This window comes from Pogona vitticeps, chromosome 4 (genome assembly GCF_051106095.1).
Source record: "Pogona vitticeps strain Pit_001003342236 chromosome 4, PviZW2.1, whole genome shotgun sequence".
Taxonomy (NCBI): domain Eukaryota; kingdom Metazoa; phylum Chordata; class Lepidosauria; order Squamata; family Agamidae; genus Pogona; species Pogona vitticeps.
This window is the reverse complement of record NC_135786.1, coordinates 168,034,330-168,055,800: the sequence shown is the minus strand read 5'-3', so window position 1 is coordinate 168,055,800 and position 21,471 is coordinate 168,034,330. Positions and strand designations below refer to the sequence as shown.

Sequence of the window (21,471 nt, the reverse complement as noted above, 5' to 3'; positions counted from 1 at the left end):
ATTGGATAGAGTAGGGCCTGGTCCAAGGCCTCCATGTGTTGTCCTGGTGGGACTGAACTTAGCTTTGTAGCTTTCTGTACAAGGATAAGTATTGTTGAAATTCAGTAATTTATTGTTTTATATTGTTTTATACAATAAAAATTAAATGCAGTAAAATACAAACATTTTATAGCTCAATAATTTATTGTTTTCTACAATACAAATTATGCCCTAAATTTCTTTGTTTCCTTCCTCACAACAATTCCAAATAAATAAAGCTGGCTTCCACATAAAATGGTTAGAAGGAAATTCACATACTTACAATTGATCTCTTTGTTGACAGCAGCATTAAGGGCTTGTTTGCAGGACAGACCTATAGACAGCCATTTTACCACTCATTTAGCCACACTATTTGATGTGTAGTAAAAAGTATCTACCACTGAACAACACCAAGATACTAAAAAGTGAGAATGCAGCTTATCCCAGAATTACGGTTGCCTGTTTTTTTGGTCCTTCAGGAAAAGGTTGGAAAAAATGATCGAATACATTGTGAACACACCTGATCTTGTGTGATTTTGGGCCAGGCTGGATTAGTAGTTGAATGAGAAACCACGAGGTGGAGCTAAGAAAGAATCTGGCTAAAAAACCCTGAGGAACCACTACCACGAGTCAATGTTGACAATACTGACTAGATGGAGCAGTGGTCTGATATAAGAAGCTTCTATGTCCAACTGCTACTGTCAAAAGAATGGGGTTTCCCCTAGAGCAGTAATGATGAACCTTTTTGGACCCAAAAACAAACAATCAAACAAAAAAACCAGGGGGCAGCGGAGGTGGCGGAAGCAGAAGTGACGGCAGAAGGGGGAATCCCAGGCACGGAGGTGCCTCGAGACCCCACTTCAGATCCACCACCAGCACCAGCTGCTCCGGATCCTGGCCCGCCACCTCTCAAAGCACCAGCACCACGGCTGCAGCTGCCTCCTGTGTGGCTGTGTGGAGGGGGAGTAGCAATCCGGCGACTTATGGCTCACGTGGCCACAGAAAGGGCTCTGCGTGCCAGCTATCACTGCCGTAGAGCCATAACATGATTAAAATAAAAGCATATTCCAATGGCGAACAGTCATAAAGACAAATGTGATCCTGCACTTGCTGACACCATCAATACCTGACTTCATTCATCATTTAACTCCTTTAGTCTTACTTCATTTAAATCGTAACTTTACAGACTAGATTGAGTTCTCTGGGATGGCATAACTACCTGGAATAAAGTATGCAACCACCATGTCCATGTCTGCAATTTTAAACAGTACACATTCAGAGTCTATTAGTATAAATTAATTATGCTGAATGAGTGCACACACCACTAATGCTAGAATATAGACTAAACTGCTTTATGCATTTAACTTTTTTTCCCTTTTAGGCCTCCTAACCTTCGTACCTAGCTTGCAAAGACTGCTGCTTTTGCTTCATTCTTTAAAAAAAGGAAATACCATACACACAGAGGGAGAAATCTACTATGAGGACATTCATTTCATTCCTGCCAAGCAGCTGACAAAGCATTAGCCAGCTCTTCCTGTTTATGCTGTAGGAAAAGTCAGTTCGAACAGTGTAGCCCTTCAAGTAATGTTGGGAGGTACAGAAAATGTGTCTCAGCACACAGATCCCTCTGGCAAGACTATATCCATTTCGTAATCCACCCTTCTTTTTCCCAAAACAGAGGGCCTTAAAAAACAAGCTGCAAAAGTTGGAACAAAAACTGAAATATCAGAAATTGCTTTAGCAGAATATCGGCATTTATTCTCTCAAAACCATCGAATGTTTCAACCAAAAGATACCCAGTCGCCAACCTTACCACATTAAATTAACAAAATGTGGTTTTGTCCAATAGGACTAGAATTTACTAGACTAGAAATTACTAACTGACAAAAGGAAGACCAGATATATTAAATGTTAGCAGGTAGTTACACACATTATTGATAGCAATTCATCTTAGAGGATAAATTGGAAAACCAGATAACTTAAAACTGATTAAGGAACATGTAGTGGTATTTATGAAGTCAGTAAATACTGGGAAGCGAATATTGTAAATATTGTAAAATCATTCATCAACATCATTCACTTCAAAGAGGTGTTTGGTGGAAAGACATATCCTTAGTTATCCATTATCCTGTTCAGCCATTTAGCATCCAAGAGAGCTAAACACACAAGAAGAGACTGAGACATTCCTTCATCACCACATTGGTCACACAACACACCAAGTTTGATGAGAGACTCGCCAAGAGTAGCAGGGCTAGCTTGCTCTCTCTCATGCATTCAGTTCTCCTGAAGCACTGAACAGGTTCATGTTACACTAAATTAAAGCACAAAGCAAACAGGGAAAGTATGCAGCTTATATACCACCCCATAGCACTTAAAGCACTCCCGGGGCAAAAGCAAAAAAAGCAAAGTGTGCTGTTTATATACCGCCCCATAGTGCTTCAAGCACTCTCTGGGCAGTTTACAATTTAATTATGCAGGCTACACATTGCCCCTCTCCCCAGCTTTATCGACCTCAGAAGGATGGCTGAGTAAACCTCAAGCCGGATACCTAGGATTGAACCAGGCTGAGAGCAGAGTTTTGGCTACGGTACTGCAGTTTAACTACCGCGCCATGAGGCTCCAAATTAGAAATTGTGGAGAGGACCAAGAAACAAAATATTGCCAATGAATACATAAGAATATGAAAGCATCTTAAGAACCATTTAATCCCAACTGTATCATGTGTTTTAAAATATTTATAGACCATTGTAAGGGTGAAAAACATCTCATGACACTCCAGTGGTTAATACTGTATAAGTAAAATTCACAGCAAAATAAAATAAAATAAAATAAAATAAAACTCCTAAATAAAAGTAACTATTATAAATACCAGCAGTTTAAAAAAATTGACTATCCAATTCATTAAAATACAAAACTTTAAACATTTAGCAAACATTTAAACTATTTCACCTAAAACCATTTCCATTTGATGGACCATAAATCCCATCTCAAAAAAAAAAAAAGCCAAATATAACTCCAAGAGTCTTCTAAAGGCTTGTACTAAATCAGTACATCCCAAAAGACAGTGCATTATCTATGGGGCACCCCTGAGAAAGCTTTGTTCCTTCTGCTCTCCAGCCTAGCTGTTCATACTATCAGGCATGTAAGTAAGACCTTTTTTTAAAAAAAGGAACTAAAAAGTAGTAAATGTAAGGAAGTTACTTTTTTAAATTGCAAAAAATACCTTCCAAAACTTGCAGAAAATAACAGTACCAATTACAGTGGCGCCTCAACTTATGAATGTCCCAACATACGACCATTTTGAGTTGCGACCAGCTCCGGTCATTTATAGGGTTTTGCAGGGTGGGTTTGGGTTGGGGGGGGTTATGTGCTGTGATTTTTGTTTGTTTGTTTGTGTGCTCATTTTCCCCCCAGCCCCATCGCATTCCAATTGAGCTGGCTGTGGGGGTGTTTTCCCCCAGCCCCATTGCGTTCCAATGAGGCTGGCTGGGGGGGGGGGTTGATTTTTTCCCCAGCCCCATCGCGTTCCGATGGAGCTGGCTGTGTGGGGGTGGGGGGTGGGCTTTATTATTTTTCAGCCCCATTGCGTTCCGATGCGGCTTGGAGTGTGGGGTGGGTTTTTTGTGATTATTATTTTTGTCTGGAACAGATTAATCACATTCCAATGCATTCCTATGGGAAATGGTGCTTCGACTTACGACCATTTTGAGTTACGCCCATCTTCTGGAACGGATTATGGTCGTAAATTGAGGCACCACTGTACTTTAAAAGCTCTTTCGAAGCTCTGTATATGCCAAACGTAATAGGGACATTTTGTTTACACAGATGGAATTAGCCTGCTAGAAATTGATGGCAATTAGCATACTGCAGTTTTGATACAGCACCAGAGAGGCTGGACATTCAGATAAGATGCAATGTCAAGCACCTATGACTCTTGCAGGTAAGCATTTCCATGCATAACCAGCATCATCCTACAAACCTACTCACTCACCAGGGATTACAAATAGAAGGCAGCTGTAGCAGCATTTTCAAAATCTTGTAAAATCAACACTGTCTACTTCTAAACCTATTAATTAAATCCCAATCACACTCCCAAGCATACATACCATTATCCGAAATTGCAGTGCAACACCAACTCCCCCTACATACTATGATTACAACAAAATCATTCTCCCCTAAAGCATGTTACTGACTTTACAACGTGGCTTTTAGATTCATTGACCTCTATGCACAGGAATAACCTTTCACCACGTGTACTGGGTAAAATATCCTCTGACATTCGGAAACTGATACTGTTCTCCAGTTTCTAGCTCATTCTCATTGCCTCATTTCCTTCTTCTCCCCCATCCCACTGCTCCATCTCCAATTAATCACACAACTTACAAATAGTTCCTGCCACACAACAGACATTATTCCTCAGTCCTCATTTGAGCCCCTCTATTAGGAGACCACTAAGACCAGCAAGGCTAAGAGAGATGGACAGAGAGAACAAAAGGAACATTCCTTTTCGCCCACTGTCAAGCCTTTTTCTTTTCCTCTCAGCTAAAGATGGGGACAAATATAAAAACAGATCGATTTTTTCAGTGAAAATAGCTGATTCATTAAATATTTGTTGATCCGTACCCATCGATTTTAAGTCCCAAGGAATACGGATCGATAAATATTTTCCTGTTTTTATTTGTTTAATTTTAAAAACAACATTCTGCCTACCGGCCTGATCGGCAGGCCAATAGGCAGCCATCCCCCACAGCCTACCCCCACCCCCTTCCTCCCTACCATACTCCCACACCCCCGCCAACACCCCCTTACTGTAATCGCCGGCGCTGCCCTCGAGGTTTCCATCTGGCCTCTGCAAAAATTGTAGTTGTGGCTTCATTTAGGGTAGGGAAGCTGCAGATGCCATATTTGTAAAGGGCAGCCTGGATCCCCTTAGCTTGTAGCCTGGCACCTACAGCCACTGTGCTGCAAATCCAGACCTAAGTGCGCGAATGTGTAATGGTGCTTTCACCACAGAGATTGCAGAACTACTGTAATCTGCTTTGGAGCCTTCTCAAGGAGAAAGGCAGGGTAAATGAATGAATGAATAAACAAACAAACATCACCTGAGACAAATAGTTCTTTTTTTAACAATTGCACAAACTAAAACAGCAAAGAATCGAAAATAGCTTCCAGAAACACCAAAAAGAGAGAACACATTTGTAATGCCTAACTAAACAAGCCAGAAGAGAACATCCCATATTGAGGAGAAGACAGAGAAAATGCTCCCTAAGTATGATACATATAGTCATCATGATCTATCTAAACAACTCTTAAGACCACTGCTCAGCAATACTGGCTGCCTGTCATACTAAGAAAAAAAAACTTGCTAACAAGTTTAAAGTAGAACATAGTTTTACTATCCATTCTTGAATATTACCCTTACAGAATAAATTCGTTTTCACATCTGTATTCTCTAACATATTCAACTTTCCACCTTCATCCTTTCTGGCAATACATTTGACAGGTTAGGCAGCTATAAATTGCATTTCGATACACATACCAGGCTGACCCACAGAAATCATGTACATAAACATGTCACCTAAAGCCACTAGCCAAGCAGTTTGGATTTCCCTCTCTGGAAGTTCCCCTTCGATATATCTTTTGTTACAAAAGATACTTGCTTTGTTATGGTGCACCCAGGTAATAAGCTTGATTGAAAATGTGAATAGTGGTTGTGCTATGTCTGAGAAATAGACAATGAGTGGTCTATGTACAGCTCGTCTTGCCACGCAGAGTTGGAACTGCAAATACACCATTTCCCCATCGTATCAACTGCTTTCCTAAACCAGAAACAGGTCTTAGAAGCTGTAAACCATGGGCTATAATTGTCAGTAAACACATAATAAAGTGTTTTTAGATCTTCAGCCATTTTCTCTATGGATTTCCTCTGTGCTTCTACTTCCTTCCACTTAAACTTTATATTGTTAACAATTTCTTCCTGGAAGGTCTCATGCCAAGTGGATTTTTTAATCACCTAAACATCTTTCATCTAGTATTTCTGAAAATACTTTAGTCTTAGCTTCTGTGCTTTACTTTGTAAACCCAGTTAGAGTCCCACAATTAAGAGCATATTTACAGTCAAATATACCTTTACAGATGTTGGTGAAAGTAACAGAATGCTGGCTGAAATATTCTCCATGGATCAAGAAGTTAATTTAAAAAGCACTTTTGTGTGCTTTTGTTCAGCCTCATCGGAACTGATATTTAAAAGTCCCTCAGGGACAAATTAAGAGGAGTATTGCTTCCCACCTCTGGTGACAGCCCCTGCATGTGGGACGGGACTATCATGTGAACCAAGAATGGCACAGAAACACTAACTATAAGTGGGCCAACATCAACTAGAAGGGTTTCTCTCATCATGCTTTGTGCTGCCATCAATGGCCTTACATTTATTTATGCACCCTCTCCTCCAACAAATGGCACTCATAATGGTAACAGCAATACAATCAAATGAGAGCAAATACAATTAAGAGATAAATGGAATCTATTCAGAATATCAATAAAAAGGAATATAGCATCCAACCAATCAAACCTCTGCAGCAAAAACTCGGCTTCTACATCAAAGTCTTATCTGAAGAAAACGGTTCTTGATCTTAAGTCATTTAATACTAGCAAGCTTTGCAAAGTTCGCTTTTAATATATTTTATGCTGGGTTTGTTCTTCAATAAAATCTTCACTTCGCGTTATGTACTGTTTATTTCTTTACGTTAATTAGAATATAACAGTGAAAAACAGAGATCAAAACTTATTTGCCTAGAGGAAAATACCTGGAAACACTGGTGTTTACTCTAGGCTTCTACTAGCTTTTAAGATAACAGAATCTGAAATTAAAAAATAAACCAAGTAGCAATAACCTGAAACAATGGTTAGTTCTACCAGACTACAGAACTGTATTTAAGAACTGTGTTTAATGATCATGCATAAAAGGAGTTGCAGTGTTCTGAATATTGTTGAACGACAGCAGGTGCAGCTTAGGGTTAGTAGGGGCCCTTGTTCCAAAATGTCAGCATCAGGTGCTCCCTGTTCAGACTACAGGCCATCTCTGTTATGCACATATACAGTGGTGCCTCGCTTAGCGACGTTAATCTGTTCCAGAAAAAATGTTGCCAAGCGATTTTAAAAAGCCCATGGAAATGCATTAAAACGTGTTTAATGTGTTCCTATGGGCTTAAAAACTGACCTTATGCGAAGATCCTCCATGGGGCAGCCATTTTCGGTGCCTCTAAAGCGAGGCAAAACAGCGGGTGGCTATTTTGTTTTTCCGGTGGCCATTTTGGAACCGCCGATAAGCTGTGCAAAAAGGGTCGCTTTGCCATGATCGCTCCTCCGCGATCATCGCAAAGCGATTTTTCCCCATAGGGGCCATCGCTAAGCGATCGCTCTGGCGATGGCCAAAACCCCATCACTAAGCGATTTCATTGCTCAATGGAGCAATCGCTAAGCGAGGCACCTCTGTATTTACATACCAGTAAGTCCCACAGACATGGAATTCACTTCACAGATACAGGACTGAACAGTACACATGACATGCTTTTGGCACAAATGCTTTAGGTTTTTCCTAGCTGTATCTCTAACAAACAAAACTATGTATATTCATTTACAGTCACCCAACACACCGTCATTATCGAATCATTTACCCAGCCAGCGGTGTAACTGCGGATTACTTCCCATTCACAGGGAGACTTATGTTATTTTTCTCTGATGGTATTTCAATACGTTCCTTACCTGTATGACGTGTGCAGGAGGACCCTATCAATTCTTTTTTGAAGCCAAGTCACCAGGGAAGGCAGCCACCATTACTGCGACATGGCTGCCTGGCTATACATTTTTTAAAACATTTTTTACAGGTAGTATGTCAATACATAGGTAAACTTATGTCAACGGCCAGGTATACCAGGGCATTGGTACGTGTTGCATCACTCCATCTATTGTCTAGCAAGCAACACAGCCCTGGATGGGGGTGTCGGATCCATTCTGTGCAATGCAGTTCTCAGAGGTGCCAGCACAAAAGAGGAAATTTTATTGAACAGGAACCCCTTCCCAACCTATCAACATATGAGTAAAAAAAACTTTTAAATTGAAGTAATGGGCAGCAGTTCCCCAGAAAATAAACAATAACTCAGTACCACAGTGTAGCTAGCTATTCATAACAATTCAAATAAGAGAAACTGAATCAGTAACATTAAAACACATTACGGTAGAACAATCGCCACAGTATATATACATGATTGCAATCATGTGGTACATATACAGAGTACAACAGAGATATGGAAAGTATCATTAGAAGTGGGGAACATTTGTCTTGTGTGATTAGGCCCTGAGATTACCTCCTGCCTCTTTCTATAGACCATATAAGGTAGTTTTCCAGTTTCAGATAAGCTTGGAGGGCAACTTTTAACAGGAAAATGGATGAAAGAAAAGGTTAAATGACAAATTTTCTCTGCTACCACTTAAATTCAAAGCCTTATTTATTTTTTGAAAGCAAGGAGGTGGATAATATACAGTATAGATCTGAAAACAATCTAGTCTAGTTCATAAAACATTAACCATAATCCTATTGCTGATTTATTCCTGTTTAAGGAAAATTGCTTAGGTCTCAGTGGTTAATTGCTACTCACTAATGAGATGTTTGTTGCATGCCTAGGTATATGTCCAATTAAGCAAACAGGCACACATATGGGAATGCAACAGCTACTACAACAATGAGCAGCAATTTGCCAATAAGGCTTACGTGAATTCCTTATGGAAATGCAAATCACAATAGGATTCAGGCCATCTTATATGACAATGAAATACTGGCTTATATGTTAAGACAATTATACAAAGTACACAATCCAGAATTCTATTGCAAAATATAAAGTCTGCAAGGGAAACTGGCCAAGCAGTTTTGCTGTATGTCATGTGCAACCTGGCCGTGTCCAACTGTAGGACAGGCCTCTGGAATGACTACACACACCAGTTAGCCAATTTTGGGATTATGCTGCACAAACCAAAGAGGACTCGAGCTACAGAATGTATGTTTGTCTTGCAGAGAGCTGACTACCAGAGTTAAGCACACACATAGGCTATGCATGATATAAGATTTAGTCCAAGAAAACGCATCTAAAAGGACAAAAATGGATTAGATGAATGCTTTTGGCACCGCTGTACCAACTGCATGAATCTCTGAAGTGTTAACATATTAAAACAAACAGATAAAATTTACCCTTCTTTTATTTCAGTTACCAAATTATAAGCCCAAATGAACAAAGAGTCACTAACAGACATGAAATGAACAGCATGTACTCTGGAAGTGGCAACAGGAACAAAAGAAGTGTGTGAAATAAAATATGGAGAAAGCTGGCAGGAGGTCTGTCTCACCTCCTAAAGAATTTGTCATATTGCTATGGAAGAAAGTGCAGAAAAAATGACTTGCAGAAGGGAATGTAATTCCTGAAGGAACTGAAATCGGACGACAAGCTACAGGTGTCAGTTGCAGGGGCAATGGCTTTAAACACAGCTCTGTTCCTAATCACATATAAAGAAGGTTATAGGGCCCAATTAAAGATGAAATAGGGTGCAAGAAATACAAAACCTTCCTACCACAGCCCATTCTCATCACCCAAATGTTGATTCCTCAGCCTCATTTATGTCCTGAGTCAGAACCTGTCTGAAGAAAAGAGATACAGTGGTGCCTCGCTTGACGATGTTAATTCGTTCCAGCAAAATCACTGTAGAGCAAAAACATTGTCAAACGAAACAAAAAAAAAAACACAATGAAACACATTGAAAACCATTCAATATGTTCCAAAGGGCTGAATACCTGCTTGTCCAGCGAAGATCCTCCATACGGCGGCCATTTTGGGTGCCTGTAAAGTGAGGAATCCGTCCTAGAAAACAGCGGGGGGCCATTTCTTCAGCCGGCAGCCATTTTGAAACCCGAAAATCAGCTGTTTGCTGATCGTCATAAAGCGAAAATCGGTTCCCGAAGCAGGGAACCGATAATCACTAAACGAAATTCCCCCATTTAAACCATTGTTTTGCGATCACAAAAGTGATCGCAAAATGTCAACGTAATGCGGATTCATCCTTAAACGGGGTAATCGTCCAGCCAGGCATGACTGTACATCTGAGGAAAGAATTTAGAATCTACACCTCTGTTTTGTTTCTTTAAACCACAGTTCAGTCTATGTGTTTTGACTACACAAGAACCAGCTGTAATGATATCCCATAAAGTTTTCAACTATACGATCTGAGGCACCTGTGAATACTTAGCAGAAGAAAACCCTCAAAATAATTTCTTAATAAAGGATGATGCTAAGTTCAGAAATAACTTAAAGCTTGTTCAACTTTGTAATTATGCAAAAATTAGACAAAGGGAAAAGTGGATAAATCACTGTGAACATGAGAATGCTCTCTTTTTTGGTTGAAGATAGTTACAACTGACAACTAGATATGGGGGTATTCATATTCGTATCCAGAACTTGCGGTCGACTAGCCACTCATGGGAGGAGGCAGGACAAGCCTCCCTGCCAGGTTAAAGAGTTGCTCACAGACTAGGTGCTCCGGAGTGATTGGAAGGGAGCCCGCAGTAGCAGTGGAAGGGTGAGTGGACAGTCCAGCCCCATTATCTCCACCAGTGCGGGGGGATTCGTATACAAATACCCCCTCTCTACTGACAACACTTTAGAAACAACCAAAAACCATTCAGGCTCTAATTTAGTTTTGAAAGAGAATACTAGTATTGTCACATTCCAGGAAACTAAAATGTTTTTAAATTCATGTTGGCTCTTAAAACCTCAACATTTGCTTTCATGAGTCTGCCTGCAACATTAATTTGACGTCACTTCAACAGCAGCTTCCTTATAAGAATTTGTCTTTCTAATGATTTATCCCACAGAACAGCCATGATGTCGGAAGTCCTGCCACCATATGCGGGTCCTAGCTTCCTGTTTAGAAAGGAAGATCTTAGCTAGCAGTGGGGCACCTTCATTTCTGAAGTGGAAAGTATAGCATAGCAAGGCCTAGGCTAAGCCATGAAGCCTTCTCAGTTAGGCCTTTTCTCCAGGTGAGCCACATTTAGATGTCTAGAGTTGTGGGTCTGTCAGGTGAAATTCCCAGAATAAAACAATATGGGATTTATAGTTCAGAAAATCTGGAAATCCTATACTTGTTATGCCTCTATAGGTAAAAAGTCTTGTCTGCCCCTTAGCAGCTGCTCCTTAACTATGGAATTGCTTCTCCGGCAAATTACCCACAGCCAACACCTGATATAGCTCAGTAATTTAGGTATCTGGGTATGGAGCCGGGAGTTGGTAGTTTGATTCCACACTGAGCCTCCTTGACAAAGGCTGGACTTGATAATCCATAGGGTCCCTTCCAGCTCTGCAGTTCTAAGGTTATGATTATACCCTTCTAGTACCATCATCAAGCTTTAAAAAAATGTGGTCCATTTGGGTGGTACATGATGAGGGTACTGAAATAGATTTTAATTTTATTAAGTGGCTATGAAGTATAATAGATTTTAATTTTATTAAGTGGCTATGAAGTATAATAGTTACATGTCCCAACTCTTTGGAAAATATAAAGTTTATAAACTACAGTGGTGCCTTGCTAGAAGATTGCTTTGTTTAACGATGAATCCGCTTAACGATTAGTTTTCCGGAGCGATCTTGCACTCCGTTTAACGACATTTCCTATGGGCGATTTTCGCTCTACGATGGTGGGGACCTTGCCTTGCAAGACGGTTAATTTTCGGGTCCCTGTGTTTCGCTTTACGATGGTTTTGACAGCTCAGGTTCACTTCGCTAAACGGGCGTTTGAATGGTCCCTGTTTCGTTAGACAGCTGTGTTCGCTTGGGAAACGCGTTTCGCTTAACGATGTTTCCTATGGCGATTTTCGCTTTACGATGGCAATCCGTTCCCATTGGAATGGATTATCAGGGTTTCAATGCATTTCAATGGAAAACCGCATTTTGCTTAACAACGAAATTGCTTGACAGCGATTTTTGCGGAATGCATTAACCTCGTCTTGCGAGGCACCACTGTATAATCTGAATACATAAACAGTCCAATTAATGAAACTCCAAAACACTTGGTATCTGGCCTACTCTATTTGCTCTAAATCCCAACCATAAATTCCCAGAAGAGAAAGCTAGATATTTACATTGTTTTTAAAAGAAAAAAAAATTCCCACTACCAACAATTATGCTGACAAAGCAATAAATAAGACAAAATACTTCCAATTTTGAAGTACCATGTCAAACTACGCACTTGGCAACTAAGGAGCTAAAATTATAGTACAACCTAAAGTAGGTGTACTTACACCTATCGAAACAGGTCAGGAGAGTATTAAATGTTTCACTACATAGGCATAAGTTCTTTGCCATTGTGAATGTGGAGGAAGGCTGTGGAAAGCAGATAATGCAGCAGCCTAAGAAAAGAAGAAAGATTAACTGCAAGGAACTGACAGAGTGGGTTTTTGCAACCTCCTTGTTCATCTGCCTCTCTGTTAGCGTTCTCCTCATGAGCAGGCACTGCTACCAGATGTACTATGCTTCCCAGAGAGACCCTAGGACAGTAATGGCTAAACTTTTTCAGTCCGAGTGCCCAAACTGGGAAAAACAAAAACATAGTGGACGGCGGGCCACAGCGGTGGTGGAAAGGGGAATCCCGAGCATGGAGGTAACTCCAGACTCCACTCTGAATCCGCCTCCAGTCGGGCCCAACCCCCGCCAGTACCAGCTGCTCTGGATCCTCACCCACCGCCTGTTCTGGTGTTAACACCAGGGCTGCAGCCTCCTCCTCAGATTTGGCTTCCGGGCATAGCAATCTGGCGACTTATAGCTTGCATGCCTGCAGAGGGGGCTCTGTGTGGAAGCTGTGGCACGTGTGCCATAGGTTCGCCATCGCTGTCCTAGGACAATGATACAACCCCTTTTGTACAGCAGTTCCAATTTCATGAAGGATTACAAGAGCTACCATATCCCACAACATCAAAGTTGCTGCCAGTGGATTCACCACTAAAGTAGTTACACCAAAGGCAACTGCTCCTTTATGAGGTTTTGTGAATTCATACTCCATATGTGTGAAGAAGACGATTGTTATCCATGAATATTCACATGAAATAAACATGTTTGTCTTTAAGATATCGTAATACCTTCATTTTTGTTTTGTTGTCAGTAAAAAAATAGTTGAAGATTTCATGCCTGACATGACAACTGTGGACCTATTTTAATGAGTATTACGTCCCGTGCATGTGGCAAGACTTGATACTTTTGTACAAAGCCAAATTATATCAGCAGAAAGGCCACAAACATCTTCCTGTCCAAGAGCTGATTATTCAACACTGTCTTTCCTTTGGGATGACTCTGCACTGGAAAACAACAACTGGTGGACTCTTTTTGTTCCAAGTCCGAAGGGTGAGCGTGCATCTATATGACAAATATGTACTGGTCATATGACTCTTACAACTGTGAAAACACAAAGCGTAAAAATACCTCTGCATATATATATTGCTGTGCACACTGATATAATTCTGGTTAAAAACAAAGAATAGCAAGAAGATAGAGAACATCCCCTCCCCCCCCATCCATTTTGTGGTTAGACACAAATACCCAATTCAGACTATCACCACCTTTAAAACTACCACTTCACTCTTCAAAACACAGAGAAATATTACAGTCTCATATTTCCCATTTCACTGTATTTTACAGATCACACCAGCAGTTAAAAGATGTCTGCATGTATTACGGGAGGGGGGAGCAAGTGTATATTATTTTTTGAAAATAGAATAAAATAAAATAAATTGAAGAAAATATTCTAGAAGAAAATAGTGATAAACACAATATTCTGACTAATCTGTATTTTATACATGTGAAGTGAGAAGTGATGGTGAGATCTTAAACTACTGTGAACCAAAAAGATTTTCAAAAATTTCTCAAAAGAATTATTGCTGATCAAAGAGGTCATCTGCTGTGGACAACCTCAAAAATTTGTGTATACCAAATTCATTTATATTCCTTGAATTACTCTGTTACTTAAATACGCAAATAATTTAAAGATAAATAGACCTCAGCAACCAACATCCATGAATTAAAAAAAAGAAAGAAAAGGATGGAATAGGAAACAAAAAGCATCACATGGAAGATACATGAAATTCTTTAAGTAGCTAATATCAGACAGAGGCAATCAGTACTTAAACTAAAACAGGTTGTTGTGGGGGATGGATTGAATAAGTTTTAAGCAGAAAACAAATAATGTATCCATTCCTCTAATGTTTAAAAATTACCAAGAAATCCTTCAAATCCATGATAAGATTTGTGTTACAGTACATCATAAATATCCTCTGTATCCCACAGTCATAACACAAATGTTTGTCCCAACAGCCTTTCTACACCTCTTAAAAAACACACTGTGCAAGAAATTTCAGAGTCATTGTTCTAGACAAGCAACTATGTTATTTTAGAAGGCCAATAAAACACTACCTAAAGTATTTGCTCTGCTTGCTTCCCCTCGCTCAAATGTCAAAGCAGTTAAGCCATCCAAATCAAACTCAAGTTTCTTCCCTGCACCAATCCTTTCACAAGGAAGGTTATACATATTCCACCATTACATGGTTTGTGCACAGAGGTTAGCAACACATTAAAATTAAATATAAATCTAATGCAAGTTTCAGACTGTATTATTGGCCTCTGCAAACCTTCTGGTAAGAACTCCTGTTTAACATGGTCTTCCCCCTCCCAAATGGTTAAAGGTAAAGGTAAAGGTTGCCCTTGACATTTAGTTCAGTCATGTCCGACTCTAGGGCGCAGTGCTCATCTCCGTTTCCAAGCCATAGAACGAGCGTTTTGTCCGAAGACAGTTTCCATGGTCACGTGGCCAGCACAACTAGACACGGAACGCTGTTACCTTCTCACCGAGGTGGTACCTATTTATCTACTCGCATTTACATGCTTTTGAACTGCTAGGTCGGCAGGAGCTGGGACAAGCGACGGGAGCTCACTCCATCGCGTGGATTTGATCTTACGACTGCTTGGTCTTCTGACTTTGCAGCACAGAAGCTTCTGCGATTTAACCCACAGCGCCACCACGTTAAAATGCTTTTAACCCAAATGGTTAGGAGGAAGCATTTTTCACAAGGCAATGCAGAGCTTTAAAGCAGGCATTAGTAATGCAACAGATTTGCTGCCTCAATTTCCTCCAAGGCCCAGTATAACCAGTGATTCTCACCCTCAAATTCCAGGGTACAGACTCAGAAAATATAGTAAAGGCGAAGTCAGCAACAATCACAAATTATAACTACCTGTAAGTAAAGGCAAAATTTATACACCCTTACAAATCTTGAAGAATACAAAAAAATGCTTTTAATATATTAGATTTGCAAGTACATTGCTATATTAATTCCAAAGCTTATGGGTATGGTCTGATCTCTTAGGGCAGGGGTCCCCAACTCCTGGTCCGCACCCCGGTGCCCGTCCGTGGGCTTCCTGGAACTGGGCCGCAGAGACTGATCTCCACACACCCCAACGCACAGTAGACATGTCGCGCCTGCAGAGGAGCATGACACGCTCACCTGCGAGCGCCCCGTCCCCCCACGCACGGAGCCACACACCCCAAACAGTCTGCGGTCCCAAAAAGTTTGGGGACTGCAGTCTTAGGGGACAGAATTATAGCATGCTAGATTCTACACCTTAGTGTCCAACAAAGCTCTTGATTTGGGGAAATATTGCATTCAAACAACCCTTTTTGATTGCACTATAAGCATAAGAAATTTCTCTAAGTGTTAAGTTCTTACAGAAGATGAAAAGCTAGCTAAAAACTGTTGGCCACTTAAATAAAAGGGTAGCTGCTTCTGGGAAAGGAGGAACTGGGAAATGACATTAATTAGGCAAAAGAGGGTACTTACCAGTATTTTGTTATCTACTTTGTCATTCTTGATTTCGAGTTTAACTTTCTTTTTCACAGAAATTTTTATCTTCCTCCCAATCACATCCTTGACACTTTCTGAAACAGTAGAGAATATAAAATTGCTGTGATAGCTAAAAGTGACAAAAATATTCAGCTATATTACTATGCTGCCATGGGAATGCTCTTCCACCCAGATAATTCTAGCTGACACTTTTTCCTAAAATAAATCTTGTCACTGTCCTAATTAAATACACCAAATCCACATATGCCCAACTAATTTCATGATTACAGTGGGGTCTTGACTTGAGAACTTAATCCATATTGGAAGGCGGTTCTCAAGTCAAAAAGTCTGTAAGTCAAGTCTCCATTGACCTACAGTGCATTGAAAACCGATTAATCCTGTAACAGGCCGTTTTTGTTCCATTTTGGTTTTTTTCTGGTCTGTAAGTCAAATCTCAGTCTGCAAGTCAAACCTAAATTTTGCGGCCAGAGAAGTCTGTAACTCAAAAAGTCTGTAAGTCAAGCCGTCTTTAAGTCAAGGGTCCACTGTAATAATGTCTATGTGGTTCTTCCTCTTTCAAGCGGAACACATCTATGAACAGACTGCTATCCAGTCACTTACAAGGTACTGTATGAGTTCACACATATTCAAATATTACACAGAAGGTTCTTATCTCTGAATGCACATAACTCAACTGGAGATCATGACCTTTCCACAAGTATGTTGTGTCTTCTCCAAAATGGTAACACCCTAAAATAGTTCCAGATGTTCTCAGTGTGGAATGGACTCTCCAAAAGGTAGAATAACTCTGAATTAAACTACTGAATCTTTAATTTATAGCCAATTCAAATATTTTTTTAAAAGGAGTCACACATGCACTGGATCTATCATCTACCCTTGAAGAACACATGAAACAATGTGCAAAGTGGAAGCATACTGCAGACTCTAAACACAAGCATGGGAATTTTCCTATATCAACATCCCTCAAGCAGCCTGAAAAAAAATCTCAACAACAAACTACCAAGCTAAATGCATGGAAGGTTGCCATGCTGCCATGACTTCCACAGAACTATGACTAGAACTGCTGCTCTATTTTGATGCCTGGATTTTGATGGCTCATCCTTTGTTTTGTTCATCAGATTACACAGCAAACCTCACCCTCTAAAGAACATTCAGATGTTTCTCCCCGAATCTCAAAACTAAACTAAACTAAATGTCAAGAGTCACTGGAGACAGCCTAGGACACCTTGTTTGTGAGGTAGTTATCACAGCTTCAACAGCTTGAAATAGATATGATAAACCATTGAGCTCTACCTGCAAATCTCTTAACAGTGACCTGCATAGCTAGCACTATATCAGTGCTGTTTTTCATCCCATTGAAGGAAAAGCTGTAAAACAGCATCACCCTTTCACATCTGTATCATCTCATACGACAAAAGCAAACCATGCATCAAATGAGCTATGAATGCATTTTAAAAATGAGATATTTGAAGATCGAGCAGTTGAAAGGGTCAGTCCTCACTGTGAACTAGGGTTGGCCCTGCAAGATACTATGCTCATTGCCTTCACCAGCACAGTTGCATATGCTCAGTGCACATTCCAAGGTGCAGGCTGGAAGGTTGCCATCTTGGGCTCACTTCAACAAACATAGCAGCATCCATGATTAGTGAAAAACTAATTTAAGAAATCTGTTTCTATACCAATTAATTCATGCTAATATTTTCCAAAACATACTGCAATATCATTTCATCAATAACAGCAAACAAGTTAAAGATTACAGTACATTTAGCAAATATTACTTAATAGATAGTATTTAACATGTTAAATACAAAAGAAAAAAAATTAAACTAGCAAATGGCAAAAAGCTACAATTGTTTCACACGCTATTTACCAATCCTGGACAACACATTTTCATGGCCACCTCAAAGCAACTTGACTAATGCATCTTGGTATCAGGTCTCTTATAACACTTTAACCTAGACTGCAGAATAGTAAGGTATCATTCCTGCAAGCTGATCTGCCCAAAGTACCAAGCTGTCTGTGGAAAGTGAAGCTAGATGAAATTTTCCTCCATTCTAAAGGCATAGAAACACTCAGAGGAACAAGTGTGCATGAGCAAGCTTTAATTCTGAACTGAGATCCATGTTAGGGTAAGTGGTATTATATGAAACATCTTAACTTCTATTTTATGTGTGCAAAGGCATTTTCTTTTTCCAGATAAAGTAGGCTCTAATTCTTTATTGCATATCTACAATCCACCTGTCTTGGAGATACTTTATCCAACTATGTACTACCAAGAAGAGCTAAATTTGAATATGATTTTTAAAATGTATCATTTTTATACTCTTCCAGCAAAGCTTAATTTTAATGTCCCTTCATTACATAATTAAACCCAGGTAGTTTTCTAAATATCCTGCAATATTCAAAGAAAGTTCCTGCAATCACTTAGAAAAGGGAGACATGAACACATATGAACTATTTTCCCCATTCATTGCTTCAGATTTTTTAAATATAAGGCAGGTTTATCTATCTGTGCATTATGAGACTTATCACATAAGCAGTTACAGCATCACCTATTCATAGTTACGACTGTCACACCCCAATGCTCTTGGTAAGTTGTTCACATCTTTTTAGCTCAACTACACCAGTGTTCCAAATGCTTTAAGACACCACTCAAACAAAATGGTGAGACAAGAAGCATACAATATAAATTAAAAACCAATTTACAGGCTCTACTTCTGTGTCACATTCTAAAATGATAAGAAACAAAACTGAGAGTAGAGCTGTATACAGGTGGGGATTCTTAACAGATACTCTTGCATTCTGTGGGACAAGGTGAGGGTATTACGTTTGAGTACACAACTGGAGCGGTGAAAGCCTTCACCAACACTGCTGCCCAGCAAGATTCTCGTAAAATGTAATTTCTCATCAGATCTCTATGCCCTTTTACAATGATTTCAGTTAAGCATCAGAATGTTATAAATGCACTGTGTCTAATGTTGTGAATCAAGACATAAAGAGCAAGGTCATCTTCATTATACCATGTTACTTTGCATGGTATACTCTCCAAAAAATAGTTGATTTTATCCGTAGGAGACAGGAGACTAAACATTTCACAGCTGCACGTAAACCTAGGCAAGTTGTCTTCTATTCCTGCCCAGCCACCTCAAGAAACAACCAGGATAGGTATTTTCAGTAGCAGAAAGGAGACTGGGAAGGAAGAGAATGGTGGACCATTCAGACAAAGCCCCAGGCTGAACTAGAAGAGACAACAAATTTGCCTGCTCCCTGGTCCTGGTCCATATCTTGGAGTGCACTCTGAGACACCACTAACTCAGAGGTAATGTTTACTGAACCTGGGCCTTACTTCAAATATGCAGAGAACCAAGCTATCAACCTTGGCTTGTACAGTATTTGGGTCAGGCAAAGGAAATGCCATAAACCCCGTCTTATTGAAATTTAAACATGTAAGTCCTATAAGCCACCCTGAGAACTTACTTGACTATAGAGCAGCAGGTACATGCCTTAAACAAACAAGACTATTTATCCCTTTAGGTCTGTGAATCCATTTAACTGGGGAAGGGGGGAGGAAGCTGAAAAGCCAGCAGAATTATCTCCGCCCACCAGCTATTCCCTTGCAAATCAAGACACAAGCAAAGAGTGTGTGTGGTTTTTTTTTAAGAAAACCCACCCACCGCTTACCAACACACATAGTAGGTATAGCCACTGAGCTTTAACAGAACCCTCCTCTTTGGCACCTGAGTGGTTCAAACCTCTTTGCTCTCTTGGCTGACGCAGGAGAGGGAGGTTCGTAAAGAGAATACTGTACTCTGGCACACTTCATACCGAGGAAGCAAAGGTTAAGAAGCCCTGGGAGAGAAAGCTCATCTGCATGAATACGTAGGGGGAGTGAAATCAGTGGGAATGGAGACTATGTCCGGACCAGATGGGCAAACCTTGGGGCCCTGGGAGAGTATTGGGGGGGCTGTCTGTCGCCTTTCCCCCTAGGCTCTGTGCCAGGAGGGCAAGTGAGCAGAGAGGAAATGCTGGCATTAAGAAATCCATCAGCCTGGCCTCTCAAGGTCCTACTCACACTTATGTTGATTTACAGACCCCGAACCCACTACTCGCCTTATTTCCAAGGCTTTTTTTTAAATGTGGGGCTGGTAATCTCTTCCCCCCCCCCAAACACACACGGACGACGTCAGTCAGCAAATCTCTCCAGCGATGCCAAAAGATATTTTTTTGTAAAAGGCTACAGCTGCTCGGCTTTAGCTCAGAGGCCACCAGCCATAACAATTCCCCACCACCACCACCACCACCCCCGTACCTTTCCAAACGACCCTCACACAACACAAGCAACCCCACCTTCGCTCGCCTTCTCCCCCCACCCCGCAGCCCAATCGCCACCTTTAAATGTCAGGGCAACCAAAACGATCCGCAAGGGCAGTCTTGGGGAGGCACAACAATCTTCAGCCCTCAACCTGGTGGTGTTGGCTTTTTTTTTTTCGGAGGGGAAGCGACCCCCTCCTTCCAGCTCTCCGTGGACCCTCACGCACTTAAGTGTCCCTTCTTAAGCCACAAGGAGCGGGGAGAGGAGGGAGGCACACGCTTACCTAGCAACTCTTTGGGAACGTCGGAGCTCTCTTCGGTCATCGTTGCCCCCGTCTTTTCCCCCCTCTTTCCGAAGGGGGTCGTGAGGGGTAGGTGCGCGGAGGGGCGACAGGGGTGCTGGCTGCTGGAGAAAAAAAGTGCGCCCTCGCCCTTCGCCCTCTGCTTGCGGGGAAAAAGAAATATTAATTCCAAAAATCCAGTTTTTAAAAAACAAAAATAGGAGGCGGAAGGGAAGTGCCTGGTTATAGCGGCGGTACCCTTCGCTGCCCTGAAAAGGAGGGGAGATTTTAAAAAGGAGAAGAGGCAAAGAGGAGCTGGCGACGAGCTTATTGCTACATGACGCCTCTTCAACTTCGGCTGCAGGGAGACGCCAGCGGGTTATTTCCACAGGCGGACGAGCCCTCTCTTAAGGGAAACGGGGAGAGAGAGAGGAGGGAGGAGGAGGAGGGAAAAAAAAAAAGACCGCAGCACAAGCTGCCTTCCCGCGACACTAATCCCCTTCCCCTGCTGCGTCTGCGCTCCTTGGGTTCGCTTCCCTCTTTCCTCCTTCCTGCCCGCTGGCTGGTTGGCTGGCTGGCTGGCTATCCGTCCGTCGTCCGTCCGTCCTTCCTCCTTCCCGCGTTCCCCTTCTGCCTCACGCAGCTACCTTCTGGCCTGAGGTGCAAGCGGAAGGCGTGGGAAGAGGAGGAGGAGGAGGCGGCGGCGGTGGCGCTGGCGGCGGCATTCCTGGCTCCCTCAGAGCCCAGCCCCAGAGAGGGCTGCGCTTCAGACACACGCCCGGATTCCAGCCAAGCACCGGCCTCTCTTCACCTCGCCCAGAGCGAGCCCCGCCGAGAAGCTCGCTCGCTCGCAGAAATGCAACACGGTGTGGCTTTTTCAGACGACGCGAGCTGCCTGGGCAGAGTCAGGGG

The 21,471-nt window shown here is 41.4% G+C and overlaps 1 protein-coding gene across 2 annotated transcripts in view; it reads right to left on the bottom strand.

The window, feature by feature from the left end:
- CARMIL1 (capping protein regulator and myosin 1 linker 1) overlaps positions 1-21,221 on the bottom strand; it is a 179,668-nt gene extending 158,447 nt beyond the window's left edge. For both annotated transcript variants that reach the window (XM_020781586.3, XM_020781588.3), the window contains exons 1-2: positions 20,563-21,221; positions 15,944-16,041 (exon numbers count right to left, since the gene is read on the bottom strand). In XM_020781586.3, the coding sequence (XP_020637245.3) occupies positions 15,944-16,041; positions 20,563-20,602 (138 nt within the window). In that variant the 5' untranslated portion in view covers positions 20,603-21,221. The remainder of the gene's footprint in view (positions 1-15,943; positions 16,042-20,562) is intronic.
- Between the last annotated feature and the right edge of the window lie 250 nt (positions 21,222-21,471).